Here is a 13,781-nt window from a genome sequence, read left to right as displayed (position 1 = left end):
CTCATCTGTTCCTGAGGCTCCCGGGTCAGCCCGGATTGAGCGATTTGGCATAACTGGGTGTGCTCTACCAACTTAGCCGGGGGGTGGGGGGTGGAAGTGGGGGTCAGGGCACCTGGACCAGAGGCTCCAGTCCTTTGGGAAGGAAGTATCCAGATGGAGGGTAGGGGAAAGGAGGTCGGCTGGAGCCCAAAGGCTCCCCTTTTAGGTACCAGGGCCAAAGACAGAGGCAGTTGCCATGGTGACAGGGAGGTAAGTCTTGGTGGGTCTCTAACCATCCTCTATGTTCCTGGTGCCCTGCAGGCCCCACCCTGGGAATCAGGGTAGGCCTCTTGGAGAGCTCATGCCTTTGCTTCACAGATCTCCCTCCACTTTCCATCTGGAACATTCCATCTGAGCCGTCACCTCCTCCCCCCCTCCCCCCCCCCCCCCCCTCGGGAGGCCTGGACAGGTGGGCGGGTTCAGTCAGGAAGTGGGTGGGCAGCCCTTGTTCCTTCTCAGCCAGAAAGCGGAGGAGTAGGAGGAAGCCAATGTGAAGGGGAGAGTGGGAGAGAGATGGAAGGGTGGAGGGAAGAGGAAGGAGAGAAAGGAGGAGGAGGAGGAGAAGGAGGAGGGAGGGGGGAGGGGGAGGGGGGGGAGGAGGAGGAGGAGGAGGAGGAGGAGGAGGGGCGGGGGAGGAGGCCGGGCAGGGGTGAGAGCCGGAGAGGAAGGGCTGGAGGAGAGAAGGTGAGCAGAAGGACGTGCACTGGCTCCTTCCCGGCTCCCCTCCTGCCTGCCTGCCCCCCTTCCTCCTCCCCACTGATTTCATTTACTTCACTTAATTAGCCCCCCTCCAGAGTTAAAAAGATAATGTGGTAATGACGATGTGAACAGCCACAATACGAGAAAGCTACTCCATCTGCAGCTTCCCAGCCCCCTGCCCCCTGACCCCATGGCCCCTGGCGCTGCTGACCGGGCCACCCCAAACCCAGGGCCTAACACTGCCAGACTCCCCACCCATCTACCCCTGTCCCCTGAAAAAAAAACAAGCCCTTAACGAATTTCAATTACGAGCTTTGTAAAATCAATACAAATGACATTTTCCCCTTGTACAGCGAGACAGAGACAATAGCGTCGTCCTGCTCTGCCCTCAATATAATTGACAATTAGCAGCTTCTCCCACTACTGCAGACTTAATAAAAACCTCGTCGTGGGGGAATCCACGAGGCCCTCATTTATCACCCCCGCTTTCTTTCTCACAACAAATTACTGGGAGTAGAGAAATGAAAACAAGATATCACCCTAAAACCTCCAAGCAACTTTCTGTTCTCACCCCCAAACCCAAGAAAATAGGCAAGTTAGAACTTCCAGAGGGAGACGGCGAGATCACCTAGTCTGTCCCACCTTTGACAGCTGGAGGTGCAGAGAGGGAAAGCAACTTGCCTAAGGTCACACAGCAAGTTCTTGGAGTCAGAATCCTGATTGTCTCCCTGAAAGACTGTACGACTCTCAGACCAAACACTATGCCTTTGGGGGACAGCCCCCCACAGGCACACATAGAACCCAGGCAGAGAGAAGGCTGCATTCTAGGAAGCTTTTCCTGGGGGAGGGGGAGCTGACCGCTAGCCTCAAGGCCCTGCTCTCCAGCGGTGAGGACACCTCCAGTTCTGGGGAAAAGGGAGAGTCTAGCATCCAGGCACAGCGCCTACTATGGGTCAAGAGCTCGCTGTATTTGACCCGCACAACCCATTTCACAGATGAAGAAGTTGAGGCAGGAGAGGCTAAGTTGCTTCCCCAAGGGGGACAGAGCCAAAGGGGACTCAAATATGGCACCAAGGCCTGGAGCCTCTACCCCAGCTCCTAAATGTGCCTCCTCCAGGTCTCCAGGGGCTCGGCCCCCATCAGACCCAACCTACCACCCAACCAGCCACCTGGGGTGCCCCCCTTCTCTCCCAGGCCCTGGAAGGCCCCAGCTCCACCCTCTCTATTCTGCATTCTGCTAGTTGACGCCTCTTCTCCTGCCCCCTCCTCCAGGATGTCTTTCCAGAATAGCCCCAGTCCAAGCCTGTATCAGTACCTCCTTCAGTTCAACCTTGCCGTCCCCACCCAGCACGATGCCATTTCACAGGGTGACCTCAGGCCAGGCCTTATCTTCCCAATCAGGGAACGCAATTCATTGTCAGCACAAGTGACAATCCTGATCGATTGGTAGTGACTGCTCTATAGCACCGAGACACATCCATAATCAATTAGTGATGCCTACCACAGACACGGGAAGGGCACGGCAGTAGTGGACACCTCTGAGCCACGTCAACAGCTCCCAGAGGGCAGAGGCTGCCTTTGCCCTTTCCATGTCCTCCTGGGGCCCCCCATTCACGGAGCACCTCTGCTGCGCCAGTGCCCAGTGCTACAAACAGGCTACAACCTGGACTCCCCCCTCCAGGGTTCAAGCTCTCAGCCCTCCACTCCATGCCTCCCTGGGTCTGCGTGTCGGTCCTGGTCCTGCCACTGATGAGCCTGTGACTTTGAGCCTTGGTGTCCCCATCTGCAAAATGAGGGCGCTAGTCTCTGGTTCCCCAAGATCCCTCCTGCGTCTGCCAGGGACGACTTACATTGTGCTGGCCTCCAAGGGCAGACAGACAAAGGGGCATTTAAGCAGATGTTAACACAGGTGAGAGACAAAGGTGAGCACGACAGAGGGAGCAGCTGATGGGTAAGAGCGTTCTCGAGAGGGTTTCAATTAGGTTGTCTCTCAGATAATAGCTGTGTCGCGGGGAAAATAACCACACGAAAGAGGCTTCCCTCTTCCTCCCCATGCGGCCGGAGATAAATCCCAACAGGGCAGAGCCGGAGTGATCCGATCCCACGCTATGCCTACCCTACACTTGGGGAAACTGAGGCCCAGAGATCACAAGCCCAGGCTCATTGGGCAAGGCAGGGCAACCCTGGGATGAGAACCCGGCATCCCGCCTCCCAGACCAGCACCCCCTGTGACAGCCGAGATCTGCTCTCTGGATTTTTGAGTCTCAGTAAAGACGTCCTGAGGACACAGGGCCTGACCTCGGCCTGGTTCTATGTGTTCGTGTTATGTTTTTAAATTGACGCCAAGCAAAGTGACTTGAACATCAGCCCAAAACAGGGGCCCCAATGCCACCACCAGTACTCAAAAATTCAGGTGCCCAACTCAGGAGCTCTAACTGCTGAAAGCCTGCCCCCTCCCTCTGAGAGCTCCGAAGAACATTCCTTTGTCACAGACAGACCAGCACTGCTTTATCCTGGAGGTGCAGGCACATGAGATCCCCTCGGGTGGGGAAACTGAGTCCCGAAGGGGACGGTGTGGTCGAGGTGACTCAGGGAGTGACTGACAACGGGAATCCTGGGCTCTGGTTACAAAGAGAAGACAGAGGCACCTGCCTGGGGACCCACCTCTCCTCCCTTCCAGCCCAGCCAGAGGCAGAGATGGCCGGGCAGCCAAGAGGCCAGCCACGGTGGCAGCCACTCCCCACCAGGACAGAGCCCTGCCCATCCCTGGAGAAAGTCCCTCCGGGCCACCCTGATCCCGGGACAGGCCCTCGGCCCCGGTGGCTCCCAGTGCCCACCCCTGGCAGGATTCCTGCCCTGCCTGGCCGGCCGGCCCCCTCAGTGCAGACCTCATGACCACGAAATCGGCCCTGCATGGTCCGCCCCAAACCTGGCCAACCCGTCGGGGGCCCAGAGAGGACCTCCCGGCCTGGCCCCAGCCTCTGCTCTCCTCTGAGCCTCTCCTGCACCCCAGGCTCCTGTCTGCTCGTGAGACGTTCTTCTCATAAGACCCTCAGAAGTCAGTGGCCAAAGGCCCCACTTCGCAGGGGGAAACTGAGTCTGGTGGGGAGAAGGGTCTTGCACAAAGTCACCCAGTAGCATGGAGCAGCATCACCCGAACGGGACAGGGATCTCAGGGGTCCCTGGGGTCTCTGGGAGTCGAGGAACACCCCCAAGGGTGGTGAGCAGACTCACCTCGGGACTTCATCCCGATGAAACGGTTCTCCACGATGTCGATGCGGCCCACGCCGTGCCTGCCCCTGTGGGGAGAACGGGGTGTTGGGAGCCAGCTGCTGCCACAAGGCTTCGAGCCGAATGCCACCTGCCAGCAGCTGCAGCTCGGGCATAGCTGGCCTGTGCCCACCACAGCCACATGCAGGGCGTTGGGCACTGTCTCAGGATCCAAGCCTCAGACATCTGAGCCAGGCCACCTGGGCCAATTGCCCATTGTACAGCTGGGGAAACTGAGGCCCAGAGAGGGGAGGGATTGCTGGGTCACAGAGTGAGTTCAATTTGCAACTTGTTACCTCTGTCCTGGGGCCTCGTGTGGCACCAGCCCTAACCACTGCTCATCCTTCCTTCTACCCTGGTCTTGGGTCCAGCTGAGGGGTTGGATTGGAAGCTCTAGCTGGACCACCCTCGGGGCCGCAGACCCCTTGGGGTTGTTATCTTCCAAGGCTGAGGGCCACAGGGACTCTCCCACCAAATCAGGAGACCCCCTGCCTGTGGGGCTGTGCCCAGGCTGCTCCTCCTTGGCCCCTACGCCTTGGGCTGTGCCCACCAGCCACAATGGCTTGGGCCAGTGCTTGCCCGACACGGCGGTTTCCCAGGAGGCACTCACGCAACTTCGTTCAGGTACATGAAGAGCTCCAAGGATGTGCGGTGGGTGGTGCCATCCTTGACGTTGGTCACCTTCACAGGGACACCTAGGGCGGGAGGAGAGGGCAGTGGGCCTGCGGGCCGGAGCTCAGCGGAGGAGCCTGTGCCTGCCACCCCGCCCTCTCCCTCCACCCGCCACGCCTTAAATGGATGTGACAGATATGGACTCCAAATGACTCCTTGAAAAGCCCTGTGCAGGTTGAGGCCTGCCGGGGGGAGAGGAGGGCGAGAACGCCCCCCAGAATGAAAGGCAAAATGCAATAAAAACGCTCTCCCCCACCCTTCCCATTCTCTTTGCCCCTTTTGCATTTAGGGGCTGTGAAATTGGAACCAGGCCCTGAACTAATTGAATTTCACGCTCCACCATTGTCTTACGCCGGGAGCACCTTCTGTCCCACCAGTTACCCGGGGGCCGCCTGGCCGAGGTGCGGCTGAGCTCACACACATGCACACACTCACACACACACACACACACACACACATTCACAGCCCCCTGCCACGTCTGTCAGGCGGACCCCTGCGCCCCCGACCCTGCACCCCAGACCCGCACGCAGCCATCTGATTGACGGGGGTGAAACGGTGCCTGCTCCAGCAGGCGAGGTGGCCCAGGCGTCCGTGAATGCCGAGAAGCTGGGTCCGGAGTGGCGGGAGGGCAGGAGGGAGGTGGCCACTGCTTGTGGACGGAAGGGCCGAGTCGAGGGGGGTGGTAGCGGGCGGTGGGGGGGGGCAGTGGGTGGGTTCGGGGTTGACTTTGAATAGCAAGGGGCACTTTCTGGAGCGGTGTGAAATGAGCAATAAATGTATTAGGGGGCTAACAAGAGAGCTGTAACAGTGACAAAGAAAAGCTGTTCAAAGTTGGCGGCTAATCCCCCACCCATCTGCCTAGCTCATTACCATGTCGCCAGCGATCGGGTGCCAATCAGTGCTCAATAGCGGCTTTCGAGTCTTTATTAGCCAGGCGCCGCTTGGAGGGGCTTCACTCAAGGCGCTGTCAGCCCCGCCATTCTTAACCCCCATTTCCAGGGGTTTTATAACTTGGTTGTAAATTGCTATTAAATGTAAGTCTGCCCAATAATGAACCTTAAGCCCCTCTCGCCACCCCCCGCCTCTCCCCTCTGCCTTTCTCTCCCTCCCCGGTCCTATTATCGCCTTTGCTGTGGACGGGGCCTGCCCCAGAGAGGAGCCGACATTGTTGGTGCTGCCGCCGGAGAAAGCCTCTTAGCCTTTAAAATAGTTAATAATTAGATTAAAACTTCAAATAAATTAACTAGAGGGTGAATGGGAGTGGCCGGGGGAGGGTTCCTCCTGTCTATTTTCTTTTTTTCCAGACAGTGTCCAGATCATTAAAATGGATCACGTTTCTTCTCCTCGGCTGCCCTGTTGCTGGAGGAAAGGCTGCCAGAGCCTTGTGTCCGGGACCCTCTGCTGCCTCCTGATTGCCTCCCACCCTCACCAGGGCTCCTGGGGGACCTACTGGAGGGGTCCCACCATCTTCTCAGAGATTATGCCCAAAGAGGCCCCCCGATGAAATGGGCCTGGGTCAACAGAATGGGCACTTGGAGCCCCAGCTGGCTGTTGAGGCCTCGGACCACAGGCCCTCTGGTTTCCCAGTGGTGTGAAATTCAAGGGTTTGAACAGATGGGGGCGCGCAGTGAAGATGCCTGTGGCCAGGCTCTTGGGAAAGGCCAGGAGAAGGTAGCTTCTTAAAGCACTAACAACCTCTGTTTCTCACAACCTCATTCCACGGACCATCCTAGGCGGCCATGAGCATCATTTCTGTGGTTCATTTTATAGGCGAGTGAGCCTCAGGCCCAGAGGGATGAAGATGGCTGTCAAGGTCACACTGGCACGAGTGAGCAGGGATCTGAAGCCCTGCCTCCCCGTCCCTGAGCCTCGGTCTCCAAGGTGCCTTGGGAAAAGCCAAGCTTCCGAGACCCCTCTCTCTGCTCCCTTCTTCAGCCCAGGCAGCCACCTTCTGGACGGATAGCCCAGCCTCCTTGCCTGGGCTTGGGATGCCCTCACGGCCCCCTCTCACTTCCTCCAGCTCCTGCCAGTAGCACCTCCTCCAGGAAGCTCCCCCTGATTTCTGCAGCCTCCTGGAAAGGTCCTCTTCTTGGACACCCCGAGCCCTCACTCTGAGCCTGGTCCCTCTCTTCCCATTACCAGGCATGCCTTATCTTCCTCTCTATCTTCCAGGATAAGAGATGGCCCTGGTGCCAGGCTGGAGGCTGGGCACAAAGGCCAGGCCGGCAAATGCTTCTTGTTGACAGCAGTGAATATGAGGCAATCAGGACACCCACCCACTGCCAAGGGAGCAAGAGCGGCAGCAGCTTTGAACTTGGGGTGGAGGGGTGGGTAAAACACCCAACAGCTAATGTGGGACTCGCTGAGGCTTTAGCTGTGGGGCAGGGGGCCCCCAAGGCCAGCTTTCTAAGACCTGCCATTTACCGAGTCCCTCCTCGGGGCCGGGATGCAGCGCGAGATGCTTCCCATACAGACCTTGCTCGATACCATGAAAACGCCAGGCAACAGGTGCCCTTTATCCCCAGTTTACAGATGAGGAAACTGAGGCCCAGAAAGTGGAGTGACTTTCCCAAAGCTGCTGCTTAGGGACTGGAATCCTCTCACTCCGGACCTGGTGCCCATGAGCCCGTGTGACGGGCAGCTGAGGGTGCTTTCCTCTCAAGCCTGGGGGCTTCCATGGGTCACGCCATCTGGGGACGGGGGACCGCTGGGGACCCTGGAAGCCCCAGACTGAACTCTGGCTTCCAGGAAGGTGAGAGGGATGCAGAGGGCTGGTGCGCCGGCTCCCAGGCGAGGGGAAAGGAGCCGAGGCCCCAGAGTCCACGCCCTGGAGCCTCAGAGGTGGGCGCCTACCTTGCTTGAACTCGATCTCAAGGACGTCAGGGCTGTCGGGGGCTTTGGCCGGGTCCTGGGTCTTTGTGTAGAGGCCTGGAGGTGCTTGGTTCTGACAAAAGACAGAAAGGGGGTGGAGGATGGGGTGTCCGGAGCCAAGCCGTGCCACACCAGTCCCTGGTCACCCTGTGCCCCACCTCCCGCCGCACCCCTCTCCAGAACCATGGGTCGCCGCGCGCACCACCGGCCGGCACAGCCTCGCTTGCCAGGGGCCCGGGAAACAAAGGGCTCCAGAAATCAGACAATTTTTCCCCTCAACTTGATCTCATCTTTTTCTTCGACGCCCCCACAGCTGGAGGTAGAATAGCGGGAGAGGAGCAAGTCAGGCAGGAAAAGGGCGACTTTGGGGGAGCGAGGCTGCGGCGGTGGCGGGCTGGCCGGGAGCGGGCGCGCACGCTCTCGCAGGCGCGGGGAATCGGGTTTATTCTGCGCTGACCGCAAAGCTAATGACTACGCGTGACCCCAGCAGGTGCTCCGGCGAGCAGAGCCGTCCCCGGGGGCCCCGAGGTTAATACTCACAGGGAGAAAAGAGAGGAGCCGAGCAAAAACCCATTTGAAAACACATCAACCTTTATGTATATTTTTCCCTGGGCGTGTTGGGAAATGGGCCTCTCGTCTTGACGCAGCGGCGGAGGGGCTGTGGGCTGCCTGGGACTCTCAGGGCTCCCTCCCGCCTCCCGAGGCTCAGTCCCCCCCGCCCCACAGGCTGTGGCTTGGACTCTTGCCACGGTGGGGACGGGGCCTCAGGGGCCTGACTGCTCAAGTCCGTCCTGTGGGCATCCGGGGCCCAGCTGGTGTGGTCCACCTGCTGACATCCTGGGACGTGCAGTCCCTCAAATCTTTGCTTTCAAAGCCCTGCAAACATTCACACATCACTTTCCATATGCAACTGCTTCTTCTTTGCAGCAGCTCTGTTTGGCAAGAAGGTCAAGTGCCGTTAGCCCATCTACAGATGAGGAAATAGAGGCTGGGGCCGAGGGCCTGTTCTGTGCAGCAGGGACCGCCCCCACACGCCCCCGGCCCTCAGCAAATGTGTGTTGGATTTTAGAGGGCGGTAAAGACCCCCAGAGCCAGGAGTCAAGCCCTCATGCTGCGAGGCCTTGGGCAAGTTGCTCCACCTCCCTGAGCCTCAGTTTCCTCATCTGTGAAATGGGGGAAATGATACCCGCCCTTGACTATCTTACAATTTAAGTGTATGGCCAGTTTTATGTTTTTACTGGATGTGAAAATCACCCAAGAAAATGCCCGGAAGGCCAGGTGCAAGATGCCCCCTGCCCTGCAGGCGGGAAGGACAGCTAGGAATCTCCTGGTGACACCTCCCTCTGAGAAGAGCTCCTCCAGCAGAGGTGGGGCTGCCAGAAGAGCCTCGCTCCCTCTCCCGCAGTTACTTTGCCCGTTGGCTCCGTGTTAGGGGGACCAATCATCCTGGTTCCCATAACCCGAGATACCCCTTAGTCCTGGGCAAACCCGGCCATCGGTCCTTCTAGCAACACTGCTCAGCAACCCCCCGCCCCGCCCCTGCCCCCAAAGTGCTGCGTGACTTGGGCCAGCTGCATCCCTTCATCTGCTTCCATTTGTGGGGCGGGATCAAGGACCCAGAACCACCCTCAACACCCAAGGAAAAGTGGGGTCCTTAAGGGCCCCCAGCTGCTGCCTCCATGGACCAGATAGAAAACCAGGGCCAAAGAAGCAGCTTGTCCAAACCATGCTGCTGTCCCCACCACTGTGGGAGCCAGCCCCAGACTCTGGACTCACTGTCCAGTGCTCTTTCCATCACCCCCGCTGTTTCCCAGCCACTTTAGTAACCTGAGGGCTGAGAAACAGCACGAGGAATGAGGAAACAGCATGAGGAATGAGAGACGGGCAGCATCACCAGCCACAGGGGCGGGCATCAGGGCTGGTTTCAGAGAAACGCCCGCTCCCCAGGCCCCGTGGGGCCCTGCCAACCACTGCCTTCCCCGGGCACAGACCCGAGGACGTCCTCAGCCAACAGGGAGAGGGAACTGGGGCTTGCGACTCTAGGTGACCGACACATCTCTGAAGCCCCTTCCCCACCTGCCCGGGGCTCCTCCCTGGTCCCCCAGCGCCGGCTGGACGCAAACCAGGGGGCCCGAGGTGGGGGCCCAGCTCCACCTCCCTCCCACGTCCACCTGCGCTGTGCCCGATCTGGTTTCGATCTGGTGCTCGTCACCTCCCGTCACACTCAACGGAGCCCCAGAAGGTCTGCACAGGGAAGGAGAGAGGAGGCGGGAAGACCCCGCAGGACAGCGGCCCCGCAGCTCCACCGTGGAAGTCGGAGGCAGCTGTCGGCGGCTTGCGACACCCTGACAGCGCCGATTAAATAAAATAACTAAATAGAAATCAAGTGACATTTGCTTTGCATTCCAAGGTGGCACCCGCCCGCCTTTTTACTCTCCCTCCTTTAAAAGCCCAGTTCAAATGACAAATAGTTTGTTGCTGAGTATCAATACCATCTATTTATCCACCCCAGCGGGAGGGCTCACTTCCAATGTCATCTTGGGGGGGGGGGGTTTGGGGGGGAAGAGAGTGAAGAAAAAAAAAGAGAGAGAGAGAGAGAGAGGGACTGGGGGGGGGTGGGGGACGAGGGTGAAAGAAAGCATGAACCAGGGCCGGGAAGGAGAAATTGGAAGCAAATGGCCCATGAACTAAACCATGATGTAGAGGCATGATCGATGCTGCGAATGGTTTATTCATCCATCAGCCATGGCGGGCCGGCGGCTGAATGAACTCTTTCACTGTGGGCCGTATGAAGTTAAAGCAAGTAAATTTCTATCTTTCTTCGCATTAGCTGCCTCATTGCCCTTCAATCAGCCCTCACGGAGGCAGAAAATGGCTCCGCCATCTGCCTGCAAACCCTCCCCGCGGCAGGTCTCCGGCTTTTTTTGGAGAGGGGGAGGGGGCACCACGGCCGTAAGCTGTGTCTCCCCAGCTCCTCCCCAGGGGGCCGGGGCTGCCTGGGGCGCAGCATTTCTCCGCGGTGGAGGGGAGCACCCCCGGGCCCTGGCTGTTGCTTCCTCTGTTCCCGGGATCTAAGGGTGGTGATGGGAGGACCACCCATCTCCACCCACACAGATCCAGAGATGCAAGGGAGGGTCCCGGAGTTTAGCCTGGGGGAGCCCACAGGGCAGGCTGGCAAAGCTGGACTTTGGGTTCTTTGGCCCGGCCCCACACTTCTTCGTAGGGGTGATGTTTCCCCTCGCTCGACTCACAGCAAGCCCAGCTTTTCCTGCCTGATGAGAGGGATCCTGAGAGGACCGTGGCCTCTGGCTCCCAAAAGGATCTTAGCCAGCCTGAGAAGGGAGGGCGGGACCCCCGGCTCCATGACTGAGGCCTTGCCCTGTGCCAGGGACAGGCCAAGCGCTTTCGATGCTCCAGGAGGGAAGTGCTGGGGTTTCCCACTCCATGAGGAATTGGAGGCTCAGAGAGGTTGGGCAACTTGCCCAAGGTTGCACAGCAATAGAAGCAGAGTTGGGATCATACTTAGGTTTCCGATCTCTGGGACCCGAGCATTAACCTTCCTACCTTGATGGCGGCAGAATCCTCAAAAAGATGCTCTTTAGCACATACTTATCCATCTACTGCTCTCATTAGACAAGAGCCCTGAGAGACAGGGACACCGTCCCATGGTCACACAGGACCTGCGCCCCAGCACTGTGAGGGGTGATTTCCCTTCTGGCCTCGGCTCTGCTCCCCAGTCCTGAGGTGAGCACCACAGGCTGCTTGAGAAGGGGTGGGGAGTGGCTTCCCAGCATGCCCGGGGCCCAGCAGGCCAGGGTGACATGCTGCCTTGAAGCCACTCTGCTCTCACGCCCCCCTTGGTGCTGACTGACTGGCTAATTAGGGGTGGCTGGCCTGAGTGTCGTGGGGTCAGCAGAGCATGAACTGGAAAAACCTGTGGCCAGCAGGCAGCAGCCCCATGGGGCCATCAGTCCCCAGGCGGCACGGGTGTGGGCTCTCTTGAGTGACACGGTTGGGCCCAGCAGGGTGAGCGGGGAGGAGGAGCAGGCGTGGGCAGTGGGGGAACCAGAGAGGCCGGAGGGCCAGCTCCTGAGATGGGGTGACTCACTGAGCAGCTGGTGCCCTGGGGCTCTCACAGCCAAGAGCCACGGAACACAAGCCAGGAGAACGCTAACCCGGGCCTGGCCCCAGGATTATATTATGGCCAAGATGACCAGGAGCCTTGGTCCCTGTCGGGGAGCCATCCTGGGACGCCCGCCGGGCAGGGCTCTAGCTCTCCCCACCTTCCCCAAGCCACCCAGGCATCCTCCCCTTCAGCTGGCCCTCTTGGATCTCCAGGCCCAGCTGCCCGAGTGCACCCCAGCACCCTTCTACCCCAGCGGCAGCCAGGCAGCCCACCCCACCCCCAAACCAGCCGCCCCGCCTGCGTGGGTATGGGGCTGAGCCAGGGAACGGAGACACATTCCCTCAGGGACAAAGAGATTTCTCTCTTCCCAGGATAGATTTCACCCTGCCTCCCCCATCTCCCGCGGTGGGCAGGGGCAGATACAAAGGGAAACCCCCCAGGGAGAGAAATCCTAAACTTCAAATGGGGCAAGGCCCAGCCCAGCCAGCCTGGGAGGCTGGCGACAGGGATCAGGGCGGCCGCGGAGCACAAATCAGACAAATGGGTCCTGAGGCTCGAATCTGTGCCACCTCCCCCTCCCCTGGCGGCAGCGCGGCCTGAGAGCTGGTGGGCACAGGCTGGGCCCTCCCGCGAGCGCCTCATCTGCCTAATTGCTCCTTTATTGTCTCCCAACCGCTCGCTCTCTGCTGCCCTGAAATATTTCCTTCCCCCATTCATCCCGGTGGCAATTAGAAAACGAGCTCCAGGGAAGGGGGGGTGGATCTTAAAAGGCAGTGTGGAGGGGCTGGCGGAGGGGGGGGCCGGTGCAGAGGGTCGGGGAACACAGGCAGGGCCGGCCCTAGCCCCACACCCAGCCCCCCATGAAATTTCAAATTAGGCTACAAACACATCAGAGGGCATCGGCACGGAGCGGCTATCCCCGAAGAGAGTGGCTCGCAGGAAAGGGGGGGTTACCTTGGGGTTCTCCAGGATTCCAGCCTCGTAGCTGCAGAGGGAGAGGGAAGACGGGGTCAGTCGGGGAGGGCAGAGGGACACAGCTACGCCACGCACATCCTCACCCCCAACACAAGTCCGGTCTGTCCTTTACTCTCGGCAAAAGCAACTGCTGCCAACCCTGCCTGGAACATTCTGGGCCCAACCCAGTTGGCTGCAGGAGCTGCAGGTTGCATGGAAAAGCCTGGATGCTCCCTTTGGTCTTCTGGGGCACAGTCTCGGAGCTCTCCATCTGGGTGGCCTTTGCACATGCTGTGCCTCTGCTTTAAATGCTCTTTCTGCACCCTGCCTATCCCTCTTCATCCTTGCAGTTTTAACCACAAATGCCACTTCCTCCGGGATGTCTTCCCTGATAGCCCAGCCCAGGCCAGGTGTCCATTGTCTCCACCCCTCCCACCCCCGCCCTGGCACTCAGCAGAGCTGCAATGAGCTGGGGAAGAAGTGGTCTGTCCTCCCCGAGGCCCCCCCCCCCAGGCTCTGTGAGGGCAGGGACCACGCGCGTCAGGTTAAAATGATAGCCCAGCCTGGCACAGGCAGGTGCTCACTGACGGACAGAGCGGTGGACAGGTGGGCCGTGTCTTACCTGATGTGCATGAGGTTCTCATCCATGCTCCAGGGGTTCTTGGGAGTGACCGGGATGGGGATTCCATGTTGCTGCAGGCAAGAGGCGACACAGGGCAGGCGTGAGGCAGCTTGAAGGAGAGGCGAGGGTCAGGACCAGCTGCCTTGGTTTTCTTTCAAGGTCGCAGACATCCCCAAACTCTGGCCCCCGTGCAGTCAAGCCCCTGGACCACCCTGGTCTCCTCCCTCTTGCCCAGGCTGACCGGGGAGGGAGCGAGGGCCGCAGCGCTGGACGTGCCCCTGCGGAAACTACCAGATCACGCGTCTGAGATGTCACAGACCAGATGCTGACCCTGGAGGTTCCTTCCAGAAGATCCTCAGTCTACCCTTCAAGGGCCACTGAAGCACTTAGAGTGCAGGCAGTGTTCCGAGGGTCTCCCAGCACCACCGGCTGGTCCCAGCTGTGACCCTATGAACCGGGGGCTGGAGTGGATGGAACTTCCACCGCGGATCTCAACCAAGGTGTCTGCGCCCACATGGGTGCTTCATG

General features: G+C 59.5%; 1 protein-coding gene across 4 annotated transcripts in view; it reads right to left on the bottom strand.

Annotated features, from left to right (window-relative positions):
• The window catches only part of ASS1 (argininosuccinate synthase 1), a 53,960-nt gene that overhangs the window by 15,906 nt on the left and 24,273 nt on the right, over positions 1–13,781 (bottom strand). For all 4 annotated transcript variants that reach the window (XR_011432625.1, XR_011432624.1, XM_023629146.2 and 1 more), the window contains 5 exons: positions 13,254–13,324; positions 12,632–12,662; positions 7,534–7,624; positions 4,619–4,703; positions 3,973–4,037 (listed from right to left, as the gene is read on the bottom strand). Coding sequence is in view for 2 of the 4 variants with exons in the window: in XM_023629146.2 (XP_023484914.1) it covers positions 3,973–4,037; positions 4,619–4,703; positions 7,534–7,624; positions 12,632–12,662; positions 13,254–13,324 (343 nt within the window). In the remaining 2 variants the exon portion in view is untranslated. The remainder of the gene's footprint in view (positions 1–3,972; positions 4,038–4,618; positions 4,704–7,533; positions 7,625–12,631; positions 12,663–13,253; positions 13,325–13,781) is intronic.

Source organism: Equus caballus, chromosome 25, assembly GCF_041296265.1.
Source record: "Equus caballus isolate H_3958 breed thoroughbred chromosome 25, TB-T2T, whole genome shotgun sequence".
Taxonomy (NCBI): domain Eukaryota; kingdom Metazoa; phylum Chordata; class Mammalia; order Perissodactyla; family Equidae; genus Equus; species Equus caballus.
This window is presented reverse-complemented; position numbering and strand designations above follow the sequence as displayed.